Here is a 23,817-nt window from a genome sequence, read left to right as displayed (position 1 = left end):
AAAAAAGTTCTATAAAAAAGGAAACTATCTGTCAATATTATTTTCCATTAAGAACTATTTATACTTTATATGAGATTATATGAGGATTTTTGGTAAAGAATAGTTCATGAGCAACCATAACAGCAAAGTGAGATGCAGGTGTTTAAGCAAACCTGTAAAACATGGATGGGAAAAAGGCAATGGGTCCTGTAAGATGAAGGTTTACATTGGAAGTCCTTTCTGGTTTGCCATGTGAGGGGCTTCGTTTAAGAAAGAAAGGAACCAGCAAATCCTCTGAGACCCTACTAATGCCCTTTCATCTTGTCCCCTGTCCAGTCTGGTCCAGGGGTTACAAGCTCGGGACGCCAAGCCCAGGGGCTGTGAAGGACAATGGGACCAGAAAGGGGTTGGGTGTGGGGTCACTGGATGGAGAGTGGCTTGAGGGTAACCACGCAGGAGAAGATGACAAGTTCCTCTCTGTTCACGAGGCTCCCATCCCAGTCAGAAAGATGGTGTTGGGCCCTTTTGTTTAAGGTGTACCTTCTCTGGAGAGGATAAAGCAAATTCTACAAGATTTTAAAAAAAGAAAAGGAGACATAAAGATGGGGTCACTGTATGTTGTCTGAATTGGGACACAGATGTGAGTACAAAGAGCTATTGTTAACATGGTTACGGTGGGACCACAGACATAAGCCAGGGCTGTCCCAGCAAGCCAGGACCTACCGTCACCCCAGAGACGTTGCTAAACACTGGGTGGGGTTAACATTCTTCAGGTTCCAAGAATTTCCTGCTGGCAGCTTACTCTCTTTAAAGCACTGTTTCTTGGCATCTCCCCTCCCCTTAGACAAAGGAACATAGGTGAAGAGAAAACAAGGCATATTCAGTAGGAGAAAAGTGAGGGAGGGAGATGCGGAAGTGTTCTAGATTTCATTCCAGGCACGTTTGAATGAATGGAAGCTTCTTGTTTCCAGAAAAATAAGTGAATTATTTTTCACTTCTATATTGGTTACTAATTTCTCTTCACTATTAGCTGAAGTTTAACGTTTTATTTTAACTTTTCTACAAAACTGAGGTGACCTGGGGATGCAAAAAGTTGGCATTCTCCCATAAATGAACCTGTGTGTTCAAGGTATGCACTGCTGTCCCTATTAAACTCACACATTTTACTTTCTGTATAAACACTGTAAGAAAAAGATGGCTTTTAAAATGGACATTTTGGGAACAATAGAATATTCTGTATCCATGTTTTTATTGACTGAAATTTTTAAAAAATGTTTTACTCCATAAGTAAAGTGATAGGGCATGGGGGTCAGAAAATCTCATTTTTCTAATGGTTTTACTCATTATAGCAGGGCTTGCTTTACTTTGTTCTAACGTTGGCAAATATAAATATATATATCCTGGTGGACACATTGCATTTTCTTTGGCTATGTTCTTGAAAAGCTTGAAGCATTTTCAAGACATCACTAGAATGAAGTAAAATCTCAGCATCAAATTTGATGATCAGGTCAATTAAACATGTAACTATTACACATCAGGTAGGAATATTGGTTGCCTAGTTTCTCTGTCTTCTAATAAGTACATTAAAATTCCTAAATTATGCTACTAATATTTTCTTTTAAAAGTATTTATCACAAAGTTCACTTAAGGTGTCACATTTGAAAACTAGTTTCATCTTGGACAGATGTATCTACAATAGGTAAAAATGTATCCACAAGATATAAAAAGTACCAAGTCTCCAGGTTAAGTTGTAAGTACATTTCATCTCCCGGGATTTTCTGTATGAAGGCAAGGAGGGGATAAGTGATCATAGCCTCATGTGAATCCTGGAACACTTTGTTCACTTTTAATTGTAAGTTACTTTTGGGAAATCCTAGATAGACCCGGAGTCGCACAGCAGTATTACATTTTATCCAACTTCGTAGCTTTGTAAAGACAATCTACTCAAAATACTAACTTTTTTTACTAACCCACATTCTTGAAAAGGCACCCTGGAGAATCCCCCAGTGCCCCATGGATTCAAATTGTGACCCAGTTGTCCAAGGCAGAACTATAACAGTCATTGAAAAATATAGTGAAAATGAGCATCAATTGAAAATTATATTGAGACAGTATTTATGAAAAGCTAATCTATGTGATTTGAGGAATGTGTGTGTGTTTTTTTAAATTTTAAGTAAAACTAAAACTAATTTCCTGAGTAACTATTATCAATTCATAGTTACTGTGATTTCCATCCACCATTAAAAAGTTAAGGAACTATGGTTTGTTAGATATGTTTTGAAGTCAGTATTTTCTTAACACGAGGTAGCTTTCTAGCAGCATTTTGGGTTTTTTTTATCCAAACACCGTGTGGTTTGGCCTGATACCAGGATTGGGCAGGAGTAGGAGAAGAAACCTAGCTATGTAGGAGAATGGTTATCTTGTTGCAGTTAAAGATGGTCTTCTAGCTACAGTAATGGGGTGAGAATAGGCAGCATTTTTACAAGTAAGAAAATAGATGTCCAATCTCACTGCTGCTCCATTTCCTCCTAAGTAACAGTGGTTGATTTTAATTTTCACTAAGCTATTAATTACCAAAATTTAGAAACTCAGTTCTTACTTACTAGATGCTTCTAAATTATTTGTTTGGGTATTCTGTTATCACTTGGTTGGTTGGCTCATTTTATTTTTTTTATTTTTGGTTGGTTGACTCATTTTATTTATTTATTTTGGTTGGTTGACTCATCTTAATTTCCTCTTTATATAAAGAGTTTTTTTCTAGGAAACAATGAAGTAAGAAATAACAAAAAAATAGATACTGATGCACAAGATATAATAGGTATTAAATAGGTGCTAATTTCCGAAGTCTAAAAATATAAACATCATGCAAAATAAACCTTTGGTTCTACACATACTTTTTTAAAATCCCAGTTTTTAAAGTTTCAAACTCATTATAGCTGTATCATGAGTTTATAGGGCTGTGTAGTTGCCCTACAGTACTTAATTTGGGCAAAGTAAATACAGATGGCACAGTAGACACATTGATACTTTCTATGAATATGTTCTAATGGAATTCAAAGTATTCTCTAGGTTTTACTAGAGTGAAGTAAAACTTCAGTAATAAGTCAAACCACATCTACTCACTTGAATAAAATCAGTCCTTAGGAAGTAAATGTACAAATGCTTGTGTTTCCTTAGGCAAGTAATGAGATGGTGGTCCAGGGGCAATTTTCCTGATACTGTGATGTTTTTGTATATTTAGGTTTCTGTTCTTAGCCTTTAAAAAAATCATAATGATTTAATCTGGAATAAAGATTCTTCTCATAACAGATTCCTATATTAACTGTTCATTCTGATTACATTTAAAACTCTTCTGGATCAGACCTTCTATTTGGCATTGGCTAGACATCCAGAGCACTGTTTTCTATTTTCAAAGATTTTAAAGAACATGAAAACTTTTGCTCTTGGAATTTGGAATGCTTTTTTGGACTAAGTAGGAACTTGCCTGCCCCAATGTCATTACTCTTTTTGAGTATAAAAACAGGTCTGTAGGGGAATGTCGATTTGGACCTAAGAATTGCTGATGGAGGCATTTTTCACTTTCTCATTTTTAAAATTAGTTTGGTCCAAGAGTTAGTTTGAAGCCAATATGAATTATATTTAAATTTCTACTTTTTATGAGCTGAATATTTATAAAAATATTATTTGGCTATCTGTTTTAACTTAGACAAATTTTTTCTTGCATTTTTCTACTTAATGAAAGTGAAATAAATAAGGAAAACATTAGGGGGTAGGGTTGAAATAGAAAGACTATAGCCATTCCCAAAGTTAGCTGCACACTGAAATCACCTAAGATCTTTAAATGCTGAGGCCAGGCTTCTCCCCATGATATTCTAATGTAAATGGGTATCCGGCACCATCTTGGCATTGGCAGTCTGAAAAGCACTTCAGGTATTCCTAAAGTGCAGCAAGTTTGGGAACCACTAGCCTAGGGCATATGAGGAACAACACGTAAAGCCAAAAGCACCCAGACTTTCAGAGTGTGACCTGTAGCCTTGAGGCCTTTGATGTCTGATTGGAGTTAACAGAACTGAAAGGTTATAAGGACTTTTAATTGTTACTGGAATTTAGCTGATTTTGACTGGAATCTGGGCTGATGTTGGATCACAGGATTCCAATCAAGAGTTGACAAATTTTTCTGTCTTTGTATTTATGTTTTCCTTTGAGTCCTGTAGAATTGTGCCAGGGATTTTTTTTAGCTGGAAATTCTGGTGCTGTATGTCTTAAACCACTAATGAGACAGAAGCAGTGGTGATTGGTATTTGAAGTTCAGACCTCGAATATTTCTGTTTTGAACAAAAAGCTGTCATTTACAAGTATGGCAAGAAAGTAGTGCCTTCTGCTTCCTCCATCCCAGGTTTTGTAGCTCCTACATCCTCATGAGATGTTCCTGGAGAGAGGCCTAAAGCCCTAGGGAACTTTGGTCACTAACAACCCTTGCTGGGTGTCTAAGAATCCGCTTCTAATCAGCAGTTGGGGGGTGTAAGGTTTTCTGTGACCACTTCAAGACCAAAGGGCTTGATACGGTAAAACTGTCTGATATTTGTTGAAAGTAGAAGGAAGGCAAGGTAGAAGATTTCTTGGCAGCTTGACTATAAGTGGGTTAGACAGTCCAAGGCCGACCCCACATTACTAGAACTGTCTCTGAATGCCGGATGGGGTCTGGGTGCTGTAAAAACACCCAAGAAACGAGAGTAGACCTTCACTTCTCTGTTTGAAATGACTTTTCAGCCCGTTTGCTGAATAGGAGAAAGCATCCTATGTGATATTCTATAGATTGGATGTACTTTTTTATGGTATTTGACATGAGGAAAATGAGACTGATACGAAAATAAATCCAGGTGGACAAGTCAAAACGTTTAAAATGAGAAGAAGCCATTTTAAGTTGGGGTGATTATTGTGTTGGGGGACCCTTGGGAAGGATGGGGGCTCCAGGGAAGAAGAGGTGCAGGCTGATGAGTTTAATAAACAGTGGGCCTGGATTCATTTTATCCTTATCCGCAACACATCCCATTGATTTCCAGGCGGTCCCCGAGGGCTATAGGGGGCAGGGAAATGGTGACCTAGGACAGATTGATTGGGTAGAATTTTCAGACAGAAGCGATGTTGGCCCCATCAAACCTTGGGCTGTCTTTCACAGGCTCAGGCCTCAGAACATACTCCATGTGGTGGGCAACAGGGAAAACATTTCTATAAAAGCATCCCCGCACCCTCCCACTGCCTGTTTGCAATGTTGTGTATCACAAAAGCAGCTGTGAGCTGCGGTTAAGACTGGAGTTTACTTGCCTCCCTTTGTTGCCCCTAATTGGCCAGGTCTGCTCAGCCCCTGAACACTTGCTGGTTAAGAGATCTCTCTCCACATCATCAGGGTGCGTAATGCATGCCCAAGTCATTCAGGAACCTGGGAGAACCAGCTTTTGGGGGCAATGGCTCTTAAGTTTTCTGGCAGACAAAAGGCTTCTTGACATTTGATTTCACTGGGAATTCATCCTTGTATCCTGATTCTACCATTAATATAAGCTGTGCAGTCTCAAGAAAGGCATCTCTTTAGGAAAAGTAGGACTTGTGATCGTAAGGAAACTGAATGAGAGGTTTATCCCTTCTAGAGAGAGTTTCATGTGTCTTAACTTAAAAGAAAGATATCTTCAGAAGGCTCCATATCCATCTCCTCGGGCAGTCACTGCAAAAGTGGGGTAGACCTCATATGTTGTATATGCTGCTAAATCCTGTCCGAGGGTCACTGCTTGTTTGAGCTGGGCTGTGGACATGGGTGCCGTTGCACTGGGGACAGCATATCCTGGAGGAGAGGCAGAGAAAACTTCATCAAAAGCCATTCACATTTGCTCCCTCTTGCTTTATTGTCTTCTCTTAGGAAGATGAAAAGTTAACCTCGCTTAAAGCCAAAAGTTAATATGCACATTAAAAAAAAAAGAACTCAGGGGACCTAATATCTAGACTCATTGATTAGGGCACAGCGTGCCTCAAAGTGAGGTCAGCCGCATGTGCCAGAACAACTTCATGCGTAGAAAACTGGAAACACTGGGGAGAGAGTCCAAGAAATGGAAACTTAACAGGATGCCGAGGTAATTAAAGTTTGAGATTTAGAACTTTTTCAGAGGCTCTCAGAGCTTATAAGGGAGGGGAGGTGACTGATGGGTTGGCAGGGCTGAGGGGTGGGGCTCTGCAGGTCTGCTTCTGTACCCATGCCCCCCACCTAAATGAAATGTTAAAAACCATTACTTTTACCGAAGACATATAGGGAGTGGGTAGACCAGTAGGAAAAATTTGGAAAGTTTTATTACATTTCTACATAGTGCCATAAAAGCAAATACCTGGCCTGTTTACATTTAGACCTAACCGTGAAGGGCAAAGACCTCTTGCTTCACCACCAAGCTGTCCGGTGTATTCGGATGATGCTCGTCCTCACCTTCAGACAGCCCAGGGCTTTGCATGGTAAGGAGACCATCATGTGCGGTCACATTAGTATCATGTCTGGCTGATTGACATTCACTTTTAGAGAAAAGGGCATAACCGCTATCGTACAAAAGCAATGTTTCCCTGTTAATCTTTTAGATCAAAATTAAGCTATTTCTGAGATGATCCAAAAAAGTGTGAAGATGACAAGAAAAAGGGGAAAATTTTACTTAAGCAACAAAGAGGGACCTGATTTAAAAAACAACAACAACAAAACAGTCCATTTGGTTTATGTGCTGTGGCAGTCATCCCAAACCCAGACACACTGATTTCTTTCTGGTGGCTTCTCAGGAAGCGGACGCAGGAAGCTGGCTGGACTATTTTTTTAAAAATTAAATCCACTCCTTGGCTTGGGCACTTTGGCCAGTAATGCTGACTAATGCACTACTGAAGTCTGGTATGTTTTCCAAGGATGTGAGAAATGTGTTACCAATTATGATTTTGGAAATAGTATTTCTAAATAAGTGAGTAAGAAATACACATGTGTGAGAGTGTGTGCATATGTGCATGTGTCATATAGATTTTATCCTTGGGGATTTTGAATTTTCTTTTTCAATTTGGCTATTTTTTTTAAATTTTATTATGTTAATCACCATACACTACATCATTAGTTTTTGATGTAGTGTTCCATGATTCATTGTTTGCGTATAACACCCAGTGCTCCATGCAGAACGTGCCCTCTTTAATACCTATCACCAGGCTAACCCATTCCCCTACCCCCTCCCCTCTAGAACCCTCAGTTTGTTTCTGAGAGTCCATGGTCCCTCATGGTTTGTCTCCCCCTCCGATATTCCCCCCTTCATTCTTCCCCTCCTGCTATCTTCTTCTTCTCTCTCTCTCTCTTTTTTTAACAGTGTATTATTTGTTTCAGAGGTACTTTCTTAAGTGCAAAAGTATTTGGATTTTAAACAGATTCTTCCCTTGGAGCCTATTATCCTTTGCTTGACTCCACAGCAAAGTTATAAGAGAGGCTCTCAAACTCTTAGGCATTCCCAAGACAACTCCCATGCCCTAAATATTTTTTACTTCTTGCAGGAGCAAACAGAAGGGAGGAAAATGTCAAACATTCTGAGGTGAAAGCGAATCCTTTCCAATGTGCAAGCAAACTGTAACATTCTGACAGGGGCTCATTTATTTTTATAGTACATTAGTTAGCTGTCTTTGGGGTGCAGCTTTCAGTGAGACAGGGGCTCACCTTTCTCCAAGAACTGAGAAACCCAGGCACAGGTCCCCAGTAGACAGACATTTCAACACCCCATTCTGTGGAAAGCGAGCCCAGGGTTGGTGGCCCCAGCGCAGCCCAGGGGAGCTGCCCTCTGGTGGCGGCAGCTGGGGCCGTGGTAACCTCGCAGGGGCGCACGACCCATCCTCCCCAAGTTCTACAGAACAAAGCTGGAATTGAGGTCGTGTTCGTGTGTGAAGCGTGGTTAGCTGCCAGGATGGAAAACATATTTGCCATTTTTGGGAAACAAGAGAAAACGAGAATGAGCCCAGGTGTTATGGATGGGAGGAATACAGCAGTTCTCACGCCTGAACGTGACCAGTGCATGACTGAATGGATTGATAGAAACACCTTGTGTCTGGGTCCAGTCAGATCTCTGGACTGGTCTTAAGGGAGGTACGTCGACACAATGACACTTTGGAGTGACCAATGTCTTCAAAAGAAATGAACTTTGCTTGCTAAAAAAGAATAGGGTTATTCAGAATAACTGTTAAGGAAAGATTTCCAAAACAAATTTCTTGCCTGGTCACTTTTAATCTCTAGAGGGTTCATTTTTTTAAATTATTAGCTTTTTTTGTAGGTACATCACAAATGGGGAGAAGTCTTTTAAATGGGACTGTGAAGGCGATCTGCAGATAGGCTTTATTCTGAGCAAACCATGTATGCTCCAGTCCCAAATTATAGAACACATAAATGAGAGCTGATTATCTTAAATATTGAACGGTTCCCCCTCTCTCTCTCTGTCTCTCTCACACACAGAGTGTTTGATTTAAAGCAACTTAAGAAAAATGTGACCTACACATTTCTTTCAGAAAGCAAAGCAATAAAAGTCAAGTTGAGTCGAAGATTGGGGTTGTGCAGGGAGTCCAGGGATTCCTTAAAAGCCATTGAACTTGGCCAAATTCCTTAATCATTCCTGTCCTTGGTTCCTTCAACTGGAGCCTTATGCTACAACTTACCTCTTGCGGCATCATGAACGTTGCTGGCATAATATAAAGCACACTGAGCATTTAGGGGAACACCTGGCATGCAGATAAACAACTATTAATAGGTAGTTCCAAACTTTCTTACCTAAAAAGTAAAAACCCCACCCAACCTGACGCAGAGACTGGCTCTTTCAAGGTCATGCAGCTGCTGAAGCCAAGCTGAGACTAGACCCCACTTCCGCTCCTCAGGGAACGTTGATGGTTCACGCATCTGCCCAGTGTTTTTGGTCACAGATGGTGTAAATTGGATTTATTGTGGGTGGAGTTTAAGAACACTCACAGAGTTCATGGTACCAAGGGGGTGTTTCTCAAACACCCGGGGCAGGTGCCATTTCTGGTGCCATTTTCCCTACCTGGGAAGGCAGTGGATGCAGTTGCCGTGGTGGGAGCATCGGCCCCGTCGGTGGGAATGCCCAGCGTCTGCAGGGTGTACTCGGCCGCGTAGGTCTTTGCTTCATCCACGTAGGCACTTAGCTTCGGAGGCGTGAAGGGGTGACTGCAAGGCATATTCAGTCATTACATTTGAGGAGCCGAGATGGGAGAAAACCCAAGTCGCTGTTCATGGGCTAAGATGAGCAGATGATGGAATTTTATGTGTGTGGTCTTCGTTCTCTTTGCATTGAAGACTTCTACAGGTATATGCACGTAGGGATGTTTGTGACCTGGCCCAGGACAGCGGTGGTTGATAGGACATGCCTGGAGCACACCTGTAACTCATCACACAGCTTTTCTAAGGTACAGGTGAGACAGGATGGTTCCTAAAATATGTAGAAATGCAGGCTTGAGGTGGTGATACCCACCAACAGAGAGGATCTTTGATCCAAAATATAAGTAACTGGGCATGGTGTTGTCACGTACAAAATGGCAATTTCATATGGTTCAAACTAAATACTACATAGATAAAATAATGGGCTATAGATCTGATTCCTGTTCCATTTTATGTCTGTAGTTTTTTATTGGTTGGTTATACTACACCATCTTCATTGTCTGTGTGAAATTCAGGGCCCCTGAGATGCCAGTCTCCCACTTGGCATGTACATCCCAACTACACATCTCAACGTTTGCATTTAATGAAAAATGAGCAAGTAGTAGATGTAAGTGTTTCTCTTATTTGGATAGTGATAAAATATGGATTTTACAAGAGACTTGATTTACAAGAGACTCTTATTCTAAAAAGCTTAAAAGATTAGGAATTTGGAGATGTTACCCACATTGCAGGATTCTGGCTGGCCAGGGCAGGAATGGTTATTTTGTATAAGAATAGTTGTCTTTGATCTTGTCCAATGGCTGAGTGCAGCTGATACACTGGTTGTCCCCAGTTGTTTTTCTGACAAATTTCTTCTAGTATCTACAGGAGTTAAAAAAAAAAAAAAAGTGATTTCTGTTTCAAATGTCACATTTGCATTATTTCTCCAGCTTTCAGGATTTAAAGCTCTAATCTTCAGTGCTTAAGCTAATGTAAGAAAATATAAAATGCCATATGGTTTAATGACTCATAAAATTTAAGATGAACTCAACTTGAACTCCATTTAAAATGTTATATCGACTAATTCATAAAAATCATTTTCACACCATTTATTCTAATATGTTTTTAGTTCAGTCCATTAGCTGTAACTTTTTTACCAATAGTTTAATTTTATGATTTGTTTGATATATTTATTCCATTAAAAAAATGGACATTTCAGCACTGTGTGGCTGGACTCCCTCATGACTACCGTCAATCCTTCTGTTTATAATGGTTTAGAGAAAATAACCTAAGAATATATTCTTAACTTCATGTCATTTGTCATAGGGTTTTAACTTCACATTTTCATAAAAAATCGAGTTAAACAGTTTAATGGTTACTAGTCACTGATGAGCATTAATAGATGGATGTTGACAGCTGTAGTGTCTTTGTTTGGCAAAATACCACTTCTGGCTGTTTTTACAAAGATCTGAGTTTCAGAATCTCCCTGCATGCTTTTTTCTGCCTTTATCGCTACTCCAAACTGAATCTTGTCTAAAGGCACCCAATTTTTTTTTTCATCCCAAAGCCATTTTCAGTGGCCCACCTGCCCCAATGCTCCCATGAGTCAGCAGATTCAGGAAACTGTGCAAAACAGGGTCTAAGTCTGAAAAGAACAAGACTTGGGGACAGAACAGTGCCCTGGGCTGACTCCATGGAGCTTCTTATCTCATTGGTTCTGACACGAATCCAGCTGCAATTGCAGGGCCTTTTCTGGTTTATTAAATCTGTGGATTGCTCCTATTTCCTCTACTGACTTTTCTTATTACTGCTCTTGGCTGTGTAGCATCTCTTGTCATCTACAAAGCATTCCCAAAGGTTCCTGGGCACCAGTAGACTCCTATAGCTGGCAGACATTCTCGTTGTGCAAACACAAGCTCCAAGAGTACAGACTCTAACTCCAGACTCTGCTGGGCAGCAGAGTGGTGTTTCCCTGCTCTTGTCGGATGCCCACGACCCCACCATGGGGCTGTTAAGGCTCCATCTACATTGGTTTGGGTTGGCATAGCCTTCAATTTCTAAGCCGACCTTGTAGAGATTCAGAGACTAAATAAAGAACTTTCATTAGTTTGGAGAGGTAGTTCCTTACATATCTCTATAAACCATGACCAATTTCTAACCTGGGTTTAATGTTAAGAAGCAGAGATTATTCATCACACTGTGGCAGCTCTTAGAACTATTATATGGAATTTATAATGATTATTATTTTTTATTTTCTTTAAAGATTTCTAAGTATTCCAGGTCCTTAATGAGGTTCCTTATTTTAACCCAAGATCGACTGGATGACAAGCTTTTGTGTTTTCTGAGCAAAGCTTTACGATGACACTCAGTAGAATTTGCAATAATGGCCTGTTGATGTGTCCGTATCCTCTCACTGGATTGCCATATGATTTTTGATGGCAAGGACTGCATTATATTCCCTTTTCCATGCCCAGCACCTGACACAGTACTTGGTGTATGGTGGATGCCCAATAAATGGCTTTTGAACAAACAAATGAATGCTGTGTGCCACTCTGCTAGGCATCCTTATTTTTAATTGCCTGGGTAGGGTTAGCAGAAACCTGAGATGAGCTAATTGGTATGTATAAGACAGCCATTGATCCTACAAAAATAATACTCACGATGAGCTTTTAGAAATCATAAGGCTACTTCCATACATTTGGGGCTTATACCTTTGGACCTGGAGTAGGGATGTTTCCTTGAGGGTCCACAAACTATATCTCTGAACAACTAGGTATGGCTTCTTCAGCCAGTTTCTCTACAGAAAGCCTGGCATGCACTGCACACCCACAGGGAATAGGCTCAGGGTTCACATAGATCCTGTTTTGTTTTATTTTTACCCCTGTTATTCACTTGCCATCCTGGAACAGCTTTTATAACTTCTGATTTTCCGATAATAAAAACCACAGCCTCATGCAGAAATATGGAAACTTGGAGCTGTGGAATGAAAGCATTAAAATTTCACCATCATGCCCTTCCCCAAGCATAATCATCCTGGGAGACCTAATTGGATATGATAGATGGCATCTTATCATTAATACAAGTCCATGATATCACCATGGATGGTATGGTGTTTTCTCTCACACCCAGTGTTTCCAATAAAAGATGTCCTAAGTGGCCTATTCATTCCCTGTCTTGAATACTCTCCATTAGCCAGCTCCTACACAGTAGGCGTTTACTTTGAGTCTTTGCTTCATTTTATTTTCATGTAAGGTATCGGTTGATAATTCTTAATGGCTTTCAGGATCTTTGCATTCCAGTTCAGATTATTTAGGAAATATAAGAAAGCCTGTGATGGAACAGTGGCCCTCAGCAGTTAGCATTCTCTCATAGTACCTTATGTTGATTGGCCACTTTACCTATTTAACAAAACAAAACAATAGCCCAAGTAGGGATCAAGTCAGGTCATTTGATGAAAGGCAAATGTTGATGGTCTTTGGCCTAACTTAAGGAAACTATCTCTGGAATAACATTACCTACCTGGGGAGCAAGTTTAATTCCTTGGGGTTTTAAAGTGACAGGATTCATTGGGGTGAGCTCCATCCCAGGTAAAAGGTCATAGAGTTTGTCTTCTCTCTTGTCTCCCTTGACCTGGTATCCACGACCCAGGCCTGTATAGGCCAAATAGCCACGGCCGGCCAGTCCTCTCACTCCCGCGGCCCCTACAGGTACATTCATGTAAATTTCTAGGAACGTAAGAAGGCATTAAACTGAATCAAACCACCAGAAGATCACCCTGAATATTACTGTAATGGAAAAGTTAGCCCAAGTCACATTGATCATTGCCCTCAAGATGCATAGAAAACTCTAGGATTCTAATGTAATGAAACTCAATATAACATAGGGTTTACCGTAAGTGTCTTGTTTATTTTTTTGTCCTTTTTTTTTTTTTTTTTACTATCTGTGAAAGAAAGCCATACTCTCAAAGCTATTGATAAGTACATGAGCAACTTTAAAACTTCGACACAGAGAAAAAATTTGCAATTTCTATCTTCAGTTGACCTTTTGTTGACATTTCTCTATAGACTAATAAACGTTGGGAAGGTATTTAAACATCCCAGCATGGTATGACCACATGTATTAAAATAAGTCTTGCATTCTTATCATTGATCAGTAAATCAGAAATGGATTTTAGCTTCCCCAATAATCCCATCCCCAAGGATCAGTTGGGAAATGTTTGAACATTTAGAAAACATATTTATAGGTTCACTATTTTCTGTTTTATAATCAGACAATGTTAGGCTTAAATTTCCATTGAGTTTCATTAGTAGATTCCTATTGATTTTTTGTTTTGCCATGTTGATACTTTGATTTCCTATTGGTGATGTAAAGTGATAAAAAAATTAAGTTGATTACCCTTCATCCATGAATATCATTCATTGATTCCTTTCTTGCTATAAGGTATTTTTTCCCTTGGAGTGGAGCTTGTTTTTTTTTCCTACATTACAACTGGTTGACAATTTATATTTAATATATAAATTATTTAATAATATGATTTCAGATTATAAATGCACAATACTTTAATGACATAATTTGCCATAGATTATCCTGGAGGAAAACCTGATGATTTCTTTTGCATTATAATTTTGGGTAGAGTGATTTTATTACGATTATGGAAATTTTAAGGCTGTTGAAGACTAGAACTTCTAGGATGGTCAATTCAGTTTTCCTGAAAAATAGTAAAACGCAGTAAGATAATTGTTTTCACAGTAACCTGGACATGTCCCTTTGCTTCTAAGTAAAACCCAGGGACAGAGTTAAATACAGTTGGTTGCCAAATTGCCCAGAATGGTGTCATATTTGGAAAATAGAACTGGGATTCTTTTGGCATTAATTCTATCCTAGCAGTATTATTTTGAAGGATTCCATTAGGCAGAGACAAACTAGTTTAATAGAAGTTAAAAAACGCTTTCCTTATTGTCTGTGTTGCTTGAACTGAGCCCAGAGAACTGTGTGAACATTTGGAATTCTTGTAGGATTACATAGGAAAGATTTATTGTATGGTAGTCAGTCTTTCTTCTATTTGGACTTTACTATTTAGTTCTCCATATCCTGGAGAAATAAGTTGATTTCCTCAATAGTGGGGCTTCTTAGAAGACACAGCACATATTTCTAGGGGGAGGTCAGATGAAAGTATCTCATATATCTGTTAGAATATGTATGATAATTTGTGATTTATGTATGAATATGATGCCACTGAGTTACCATTAAATACATATGTGCCTTGACTTGTTTTTTGCCATTTGAGATAACTGGTTTCCATTGGACCATCCTGCTTTCACTTGGGTTTTCTTTCATTCTTTTTTTTTTTTTTAAGATTTTATTTATTTGACAGAGAGAAACACAGCAAGAGAGGGAACACAAGCAGGGGAAGTGGGAGAGGGAGAAGCAGGCTTCCAGCTGAGCAGGGAGCCCAATGTGGGGCTTGATCCCAGGACCCTGGGATCATGACCTGAGCTGAAGGCAGACGCTTAACAACTGAGCCACCCAGGCACCCCTCACTTAGGTTTTCTAATGAGTCACATATGACTGCAATATGGTGGTCCAATGGTAAGGGAGAAGCTAACTACTTAGTCTGCACAAGTTTTATGGGCCCAGGCAAAGATCAAATGTATGCATTAGACTCATTTGTGCTATATTCTGACCAAGTTTTTTCAATAACCAGTTGTAATGTGAAAAAAAATTTTTATGGAAGGACAACTACTGATATAACAATACTTGATTTTTCATAAACGATTTTTCCAGTCCTTTTCTCCCAGTGGGTCCATCCCATTTGTCTAAGGCTATTGCAATACAAATCATTTGAAATTGTAGAGTTATTCTAGAGCAAGAGCTGATGAGCGTTACCTCTAACAGAAGGGGCTCGGATAATGGCCCTGTTGCCAAGATGTCCTTTGGTGGCTGGGAAATGAAGGCTGGGGATTGCTGTATAGGCTTGAGGAGCATAGAAGACAGGAGCTCCAAGGTAGGTTGTGGTGGGATCATAAACATGGCCCAAAGAGTAGGTGTACTCTCCTTGCAGCATGGTGCCCCTTCCACCCGTGCCTCGGGTGTACCTAACATAACTGTCTTTGTCCACTGGTTTGGCTAGGGTCACTTCAATGGGGGAACCATCCAGCACCTGTCACAGAGAGCAAAAAAGAAGCAACACAAGAAGATATGAAGACAACCAAGTGTGGTTGAGCCCTGGGCTCTTGAGTGTTAGTCGATTTGCTGTTTTGCTCACAGACTGTCTCACTTACATGTATCTTGTCTCTTCATGAGTTCATGTTTGTGTGTCAGTTGAGTTTTCCTGAGTGGTTTTTGCATATAATATGCAACAGGTTTGACAGGAACAAACTGGCCACTGACCACTGACATACTGGTTATAAATTATGTGGTACAGTCACTGTGACAGAGAATTATGTGATAGTTTTATGCGATATATGTTTTAAGTTACATATTATATAATTCTAAGACCTTTTAGGTTACTAATGGGTGGAATATAATGTCTACATCTTAGCGCAGCAAAGTGAAGGTGGAAGGACACCAATCAGGAAATCTTATCGATTGTTGACACTGTGGCATGGGTAGCCTCATCAGGTCTTTCTGGCCCCCAGCCAGCTAAATGGTTTACTCCTTCGAGCAGCCACACTATGGGTAAGTTTTCATTGAAGGAGAAGAGAGGCTTAGAAGTGGGGCCCTATTTAAGGAAGAGAATCAAGGAGGCTACTGTGTTGTAGAGGCTACAGTGTTGTTCCCCAGAGGTACCTGTGAAGCAGCTTTTTGACCTGCTAAAGAGCTGGGAACTGGCAGGGATAGCAGGGGCAGTACTGAGATTTCTCAAGTCATGCACTTCTTAAAATTTGTCCTCAAGAATTATTGGAGAGGCTTTTTTCTGATGCAAGTTTTGGACAGTTTGCAAACAGATCCAGATGTTGAAGAAAAAGGCTATGTGTAGAGCTACACGCGTGACTCACTTTTCCGTATTGCTTGCACACGCACGAGACAAAGATGGCTCTCAACGAACGCTTGATGGATTGAGGTATTTCTTATCAATGGGACAAGGTGTTGTGAGGAAGCGTTTGTAGCTTCTTCTGCATAAGACTATTATAAGCTTCTATTTTTATAAAGAAAAGAAGTAATATGAAGCATTCCCTCAAGAATTCCCTTTCACGGCAGCTTGCCATTTTGTGAGTGCTTCAGGGGTTCTGAGATCACTGAAGTCTGCTGGACAAAGTTGTACTTCCTGGTTGTCACTTGTTCCTAGTTTCATATATCTGCCCTACTTTTTAAGAGCGGGAGCCTGTATCCAACATGTTAGCTGGAATACACCGGGAGAGAGAATCCTGGTCATATTCAACTATCTCACACTGGTGTTGATGTAATTAGAAGAAACAGACCTGAGTATCCAAAGGAATGGGGTGGTCTTACATATAAGATTCTTTATCTTCAGTCCTGTCTTGAGGAAAGTGAGAGACCCAAATAGGTCTCTGCTTCTAGGCCCTTCCATATCAGGAGACATTTCTAATGGAATGATTCTTTACTGCAAAGTCAGATTTCACATTGTAATAGATTTTGTGCTGCATTCAACTGCCCCTGTAATAGTGGTTTAAACTCAGTATTGTATTTTAGTTATTTGGTCTAGATGTTTCAAGAGCTAGGATGATATCTTATTAATCGGTATATTCCCAAGCCCAGCAAAATTCCTTGCACATCACAGATATTCACAAGTATTTCTAGAATAGATGAACAATCAAATGTAAAGCTCAGGTCATCACCTTTCCCTCTAAATAGGTTTCCTTTCCTGGCTTCTCTGACTGTCTCCAGTCTCCCATATTGAAAACTAATGACTCTTGCTTACTCCAACATCCAATCATTTCCTGGGTGTTTTGAATTCATCCCCCATAGCCCCGTGTGGAGCTTTATCCTACTTTCTATTCCTGCCCTTTCTCAAGCCCTATTTCTTCCTGTTTGGGTGACTGTAGTAGCTTTTGAAATAGTACCAATGACATGTCTCTTCCTACTCCATAAAATTGCAACTCTTAGTACATTCATTTCTCTAAATTGTATGTGATCATTACTCCATTACACAAAAAGCTTCAGTCTCACCTTGTCTAATAAGTTAACTTTTAATATGCATATGCATACTCAAAGCTTGCATAGTTCTAGGCAAACTTACTTTTGATTTTCCCATACAACATTATAGTTAAATATAATATTTGGTATATATTTTAATATATTGAATATATATTTAACCTTATATCACATTGCTATAAAATTTCTAGCTGTTAAAATTGGGAACAATTTGAATATTTTTCCATTGTGATTATTTCAATGTAATTATTTAGCACTTAATTTATGACTGACTGTCCCTTCTCTGCAATCATCATGTATCCTCAGGAATGTTTTCAGATTGAGAAACTAACCTACAAATTGTTCCCAAGGTAATAACAGTTTTATCATACTAAATGTAATCACAAATGAAGATGAAATCATGTTTTGCTTGATGGACATGTATTTAAGTTTGCATTCAATTTTTGCTTTACAGTTTTCTTTTTGTGTTTTGGAGTCAGTATGTTTTTTCCTCCAAAGCCCAAACGTGTGTGTGGGCCCCGGATTGGCCCCTAAGCCCAGCCACCTGTGACTGAAGGACCTGCTCGGGGAGATGCTCCCTTGGCCCCTGGCTGTGTCCTTTGGCCAAAGATCCCTACTTCTCCCAAGGAGACCTGCTCTACACAGTCCTTTCTCCGTTAGGTTTCTGGTTACTTCTCTGGCCCCCCCGTCGCCTTGACTCTGGTAGCACTGCGAGCCTTGGTTCCTCCACTTGATTCCCCTTCCCTACACTCACGTTTCTGTACTTAGTCCCTTCGCCATCTGTCTGCTGTTAGCACTAACTGTGCAAAGCCTGATGGGAGACACAGCCCTACATGCGTGATGTTCTAACCGAATTGGTCTACTTTCACTGTTCCTCAGTCACTTCCTGCTCTTTCCAAATTCCATGCCTCAGACTGTCTCTCTGTTTCTGTGGTTTTTTCCTTTGAGAATTCTGCCCAATTTTTATGGCTTCTCATGGATACCATCTTCTCGTCTCCATGACGATTTTCTGATTCTGATTTGCTCCTCCTTCCTTTGGACTTTCTCACCTCGCTCTCTCTCTATTTATATAGATAGAGAGATAGATAGATCTCTATCTATCCATAAATTTAATGAAACTGAACTTATTTGGCTAAACTATGAAAGATGTTTGTGTACTCGTCTTATTCCTCCATAGACTTCTAGCTTGTTGGCAAGTTTCTTTGTTTTTTTGTGTCCCAGACATTGTTTAGCAAGGTAAGTGGTCTATAGATGGGTTTTAATGTTTATTGCATTGATAAGTAAATATGATCTTGGTCTCTATGTACAAGTCAGGAGAAAGGATTTTAGAAGCTCATTTTTCCCCAGGCCCCACTCTTGGCAAGGGGAAGAGATCCAGAGCCTTCCAGAGTAGGGAGTGCAAACTCTGAGGGCAGAATGACAACAGAATTGACCGGTTTTCTGGTCCTCAGTCTCCAACATACTGCATTAGCGAGGTGATAATCTCTTGAAGTAATGAGAGAAAACAGGGCCTGAGAAAAACACCTTGAAATAATGTACTCCAATCCCCCACTTTGTAAGGAAATTGAGGGTCGGTGACTTGTTCAAATCACCCAAAATTAGAGAGAGAGCCAGATACGTGAGCGCATCTCCACTGTGTTTCTTTCACTTCTCTTCTGTTCATCTTCATGGACCCAGGCAGTCTTGTCAGAGGTGGAGAAAGCCTGAGTGACACAGACTCGCGGGATCATTCTTCTGAATAAAATTTCCACACCACACTTCGGTGAAACCTGTGTGTGTGTGTGTGTGTGTGTGTGTGTATTGTCCTACCTTACCTTCCCATTTAAAGCTTTCATAGCCTCCACTGCATCTTCTCGATTACTGAAGTGCACAAAAGCATAGTCTCGAATCTTCTTTACCCTCTCCACAGCACCTGGAAACGGAAAGTAGCCCCATTAGCAAACCTGAGAGAGCCCTGAGAATGATTTTATTTATTTGTTTTTTTTTTTTTTTTTTTGGAGACTCATTACTCAGGTAAAGATCTCATTGAGAATATTCGCTATGTCCAGGTTTAGAATTCTACACGTTCAACAGAAGCTTTTGTTTGTAATTTTTTTTTATATCCCCTGTATTCTGCCTTATTGTCTGTTATGAATTTGTGTTTTCCACTTCCTAGATTATAAGATCTTTAAGGATAGAAGCAGTATCTTATTTTGTCTGGCATACAGTGTAAAAGATAGTAACTTATACTTGGTGAAATATTCATTGAAGTGATTTGAACTTAACTATTGGTCATCCTATAAATCTATACTTAGGCGATTGCCTTTTACAATTTTATGGCTTTTCCCCCAGAAAAATGTTTTATCTCTTGATTTATGGAATACAACTTTAGAGTTAGGAGAGACTTCAGCAATAATGTACTTTAAGTTTTTTAAAAAATTCATTTGACCTTCATGTATGTATTTTTAACTTAAAGATTAGGAATCTAGGGTTCTGACAAGGGAAGTGAGATTCATAAGAGTTGACATAGCTAGAAACTAGAACACAGAATCTCTTAACTGCTTATCTGATATTCTTTTGAACCAAGATAGTTCCTTACCATGCTGTTCATAATATCTACATGTTGGAAATAATGTAGATATCCACTAATTCTACCTTGAGGAATGTCTTTTAAAGAAGCACTCCTATATGCAAAAGGATCATGCATAAAGACATTAACTCTACCACTGTTGAAATAGCAAAAATGAAATCACTTAAAGTCCATTTTCATGAGATTGATTAGACCTAGTACATTCGTATCAAATAAAATGAGAACAAGTAGACCTATGTATACTTACGTGGAAAGATTTAAGACCTATTGTTAAATTTGAAAGGTTGTAAAATAGTAAGTATAATACTGTAACATTTATGTTTTTAAAATTCCAACCCAAATATATACACACATAAATAGGAATACACACACAAAAAGAGAACTGTTAAAATAGAGGTAACTTTAGGAACGGGGAGAAAAACTGGAGAGAATAAAGGGAAATTTCATATTTTAATTTATATGCTTCAGTATTCTGCAAACATTTGCAATGCTGATTGGTATTATTTGTGTAATAAACAAATAACAAATCAACCTAACCCATTTTCATATTGAGGAGCTGCTGCATATGTTGGTGGTAACTTATATATATAAAAAAAGTTTTACCAAAATGGTTGAACTTTACATTTTATTATTAAAATGTTGCTAGAAAATATTGTTGATGACTCAACCTTAAAAAGAAGTTATTCCTTATTATGCAGCCATCAAAAGGAATGAGATCTTGCCATTTGCAACGACGTGGATGGAACTGGAGGGTATTATGTTGAGTGAAATAAGTCAAACAGAGAAAGACATGTATCATATGATCTCACTGATACGAGGAATTCTTAATCTCAGGATACAAACTGAGGGTTGCTGGAGTGGGGGGTGGGGTGGGAGGGATGGGGTGACTGGGTGATAGACACTGGGGAGGGTATGTGCTATGGTGAGCGCTGTGAATTGTGTAAGACTGTTGAATCTCAGATCTGTACCTCTGAAACAAATAATGCAATATATGTTAAGAAAAAAAAAAGAAGAAGAAGAAGAAGGTAGCAGGAAGGGAAGAATGAAGCGGGGGAAATCGGAGGGGTGGACGAACCATGAGAGATGATGGACTCTGAAAAACAAACTGAGGGTTCTAGAGGGGAGGGGGGTGGAAGGATGGGTTAGCCTGGTGGTGGGTATTGAGGAGGGCACATTCTGCATGGAGCACTGGGTGTTATGCACAATGAATCATGAAACACTTCATCTAGAACTAATGATGTAATGTATGGGGATTAACATAAGAATAAAAAAAAAAAGTTATTCCTGGAGGGAAGGTGAAATGGACACTTGTGCAACTTGTTAGCAGTTAACAGTTTAACAGTTGGCAGTTAACGTGCCAATTGTCCTCCTTCAGTGACACTGACTCGGGTGTATCTCGAGAGACTGGGTTTCTTCTCTTATCCTAATCACCAGACATAACCTATGATGGGACCCTTCCCCAGGGAGGACCAGAAGAGCAGATAAGGGTTCTCCATTGTCCTCTCCCTATCAAGGTTCAGTTATCTATCCTCTTAGATTCAAGGTTACAAAGGCAATCACATGGTTCAACGGCTCTAAGTTGTCTTTTGGAATAATGGTAGGGCTGTAATGTAGGGATCATTTAAAACCATTGTGGCATCCCTCTCGTCCCTCAGCATTCAACCCTTGACTTCTTATGGCAGTGGCTGTCCAGAGCCCAATTGTCTGGCGAGGCTGAGGAAATACATAAAGGTATTTGAGACCACAAAGCAGGGGACATGGAATTAACTGACCTTCCAGCATGGTCTCTTTAGTCCTTCAGTGTCAGGTAGTGTAACTATCAAAACCCAACCTTATGGCTTGTCCTGGTCATTGAGAAGTGAAGGGGGGGGGGCAATGAGGGTCTCTATCTTTCCAGTCTTGGCTCCATTCATTCTTCAGTGCTGCCCTTCATCGAAGCTCTTCTCGACCCTTAGCCCCCTGAGAACAGGATCTGTTTCAGGGGCGTCCTGGTATTAGCATCACCCAGGTCCTACCTAGTACCGTGTGCACAGATGCCTCTCTACAAATATACATGGAATGAGCAAATATTACCAGTCAATTCACACTCTAGCAAAGGTGGCATTTCGGAAGCTAATGGTTCTAAATGCCCCCAAATTCTGCTCGCAAATAATGAAACCGGCTTGCATTTTTAAGCAGCACTCTTCAGCTGCACCTGACTTTGGAAATCTTAATGTATGAAGATTTAGCCTCGTGAAACAAGTTAGAAAGTGAGAGTTTGGTTTTCTCCACAATCGTATTCACCACATGGCTTATGATAATATGCCCCTTCTTGAGTCTATAAGAGTTTGTTTACCCATGGTTGTTTGGCAGAGGGTAGAAGCGATAAAATATCAGTGGTCGTCATCAGCAGTGTTGCAAAAGACTCCGAAGTCATAATACAGGGAATTGGAAAAATACTACTGTGTTCATGGTCAACTTGTCAGCAGTGCATCAATTAGCAGAAGGGAAACACACCTGTTATCTGAAGGGAAGATGATCAGAGGGCCACAGTTCTCCAAGTGTGGTCCTCAGACCAGCTGCATCAGCTTCCCCCTGGAACTTAGGCGAAATGCCGATGCCTGGACCCACCCCAGACCCGCTGATTCAGAAATGTCCCGGGGGAAGGGCCCGCAATCTGTTTTATGCCCTCTAGGTGATTCGGATGTGAAACTGTTTTAGGGAAATCAGATTTTGTAGAATGACTATAATTGGAATTTCAGCAGAGAGCCTTAGGCTACACTGGGGATGAACCTGTTTTCAGCCCCAGTTTCTGTTCTGATTGTCACTTATTTCTCTGAATGGCAGTAGAGTATTTTCAGGTTAATCAGGGTTAAAATAATAGGGTCAAATATTTGCCGGGAATATTCGGGCTCCTCTGAGGGATCCAAACTTTCAATAGGGTTTTTAAAGCGGTATTTTCCTGTTTCTCTCTGAAAATTTTCCTAGATAAGTATAAACACACCCTTTCCACTGGAAAATAAACTGGTTAGCTCTGATTTTTTTCTTCCTAATACAGCAGGTGTCTGCTAGTTCTCCACCCTCTATAGTTCATATTCTTTGGTGGAGTGCCGAGAAGGTGCCACACATCAGTATAGAGCTCTGAGCTGTGCCACCAGAGGGAGAGAGGAGAGAAGGAGAGAGGGAGAGAGCCCGCATTTATTATTTTCATTATAACCAGGAGGACCCAAGCACATGTCTCCCTTTAACGCGATAAGCTGATGACCAGTGACCAGGAAAGGAAGCAGTCTTGGAGGTCTCATTCCAGACTTTTCCAAAAGGCAAAAACAAAGCAAAACAAAACAGGAATGTTTTAATTAGATAAAAGGAAGAAATATATTGTGCAACTGTCATCATCATGAATTTCTAGAACCTCTTCGTGAACCCAAACTGAAACCCTGTATCTATTAAATAATCATTTCTGAGTTCTTTCTCCCCTGTCCCTGGGCAGCTACCATTCTGCAGCCCGTCTCTAGGACCATGCCTACTTCAGGAACCTCGGATAACTGGCGCCATACAGCGTGTGTCCAAGGTGCATCCATGTCGTATGTTTCAAAAATTTCCTGCAGTTTAGGTGTGAGTGCTGGTCCCCACTGCACACACATTCCATGTTTTATTGCTCCAACCCCTCCCGCGTGGTTTTCACATCTTGGGTGATACAGATAATACCGCTGTGAGCACGGTATGCAACTATCTGTTCAAGCCCTTGCTTTTATTCATTTTGTGCGTATGCCCTGAAGTGGAATTGTCAGATTATATGGTGATTATCTGTTCTTTAGGACCCCACGTGTAGTTCCTCCACTGATGGCATTATTTTGTGTTTCCATCAACAGGGCACATGGTTCTCATTCCTCCAGCTTCTCCCAACATCTGTGTCATCTTCTTTGATGATCACTACTACTACTATTGCTATCTTGGCAGGTGGAAAACGGTTAGGGGTTGCATTTCC

General features: G+C 40.0%; 1 protein-coding gene across 1 annotated transcript in view; it reads right to left on the bottom strand.

Moving 5' to 3' along the window:
- Positions 1-5,295: 5,295 nt before the first annotated feature.
- Positions 5,296-23,817, bottom strand: part of A1CF (APOBEC1 complementation factor) — a 75,753-nt gene continuing 57,231 nt past the window's right edge. The window contains exons 7-12 of the mRNA XM_064593532.1: positions 19,096-19,193; positions 15,053-15,326; positions 12,686-12,891; positions 9,912-10,048; positions 9,054-9,196; positions 5,296-5,815 (exon numbers count right to left, since the gene is read on the bottom strand). Of these exons, the coding sequence (XP_064449602.1) occupies positions 5,664-5,815; positions 9,054-9,196; positions 9,912-10,048; positions 12,686-12,891; positions 15,053-15,326; positions 19,096-19,193 (1,010 nt within the window). The 3' untranslated portion in view covers positions 5,296-5,663. The remainder of the gene's footprint in view (positions 5,816-9,053; positions 9,197-9,911; positions 10,049-12,685; positions 12,892-15,052; positions 15,327-19,095; positions 19,194-23,817) is intronic.

Source organism: Mirounga angustirostris, unplaced genomic scaffold (genome assembly GCF_029215605.1).
Source record: "Mirounga angustirostris isolate CCGP_5_RB_7025 unplaced genomic scaffold, mMirAng1.0.hap1 SCAF_6, whole genome shotgun sequence".
Taxonomy (NCBI): Eukaryota; Metazoa; Chordata; class Mammalia; order Carnivora; family Phocidae; genus Mirounga; species Mirounga angustirostris.
This window is presented reverse-complemented; position numbering and strand designations above follow the sequence as displayed.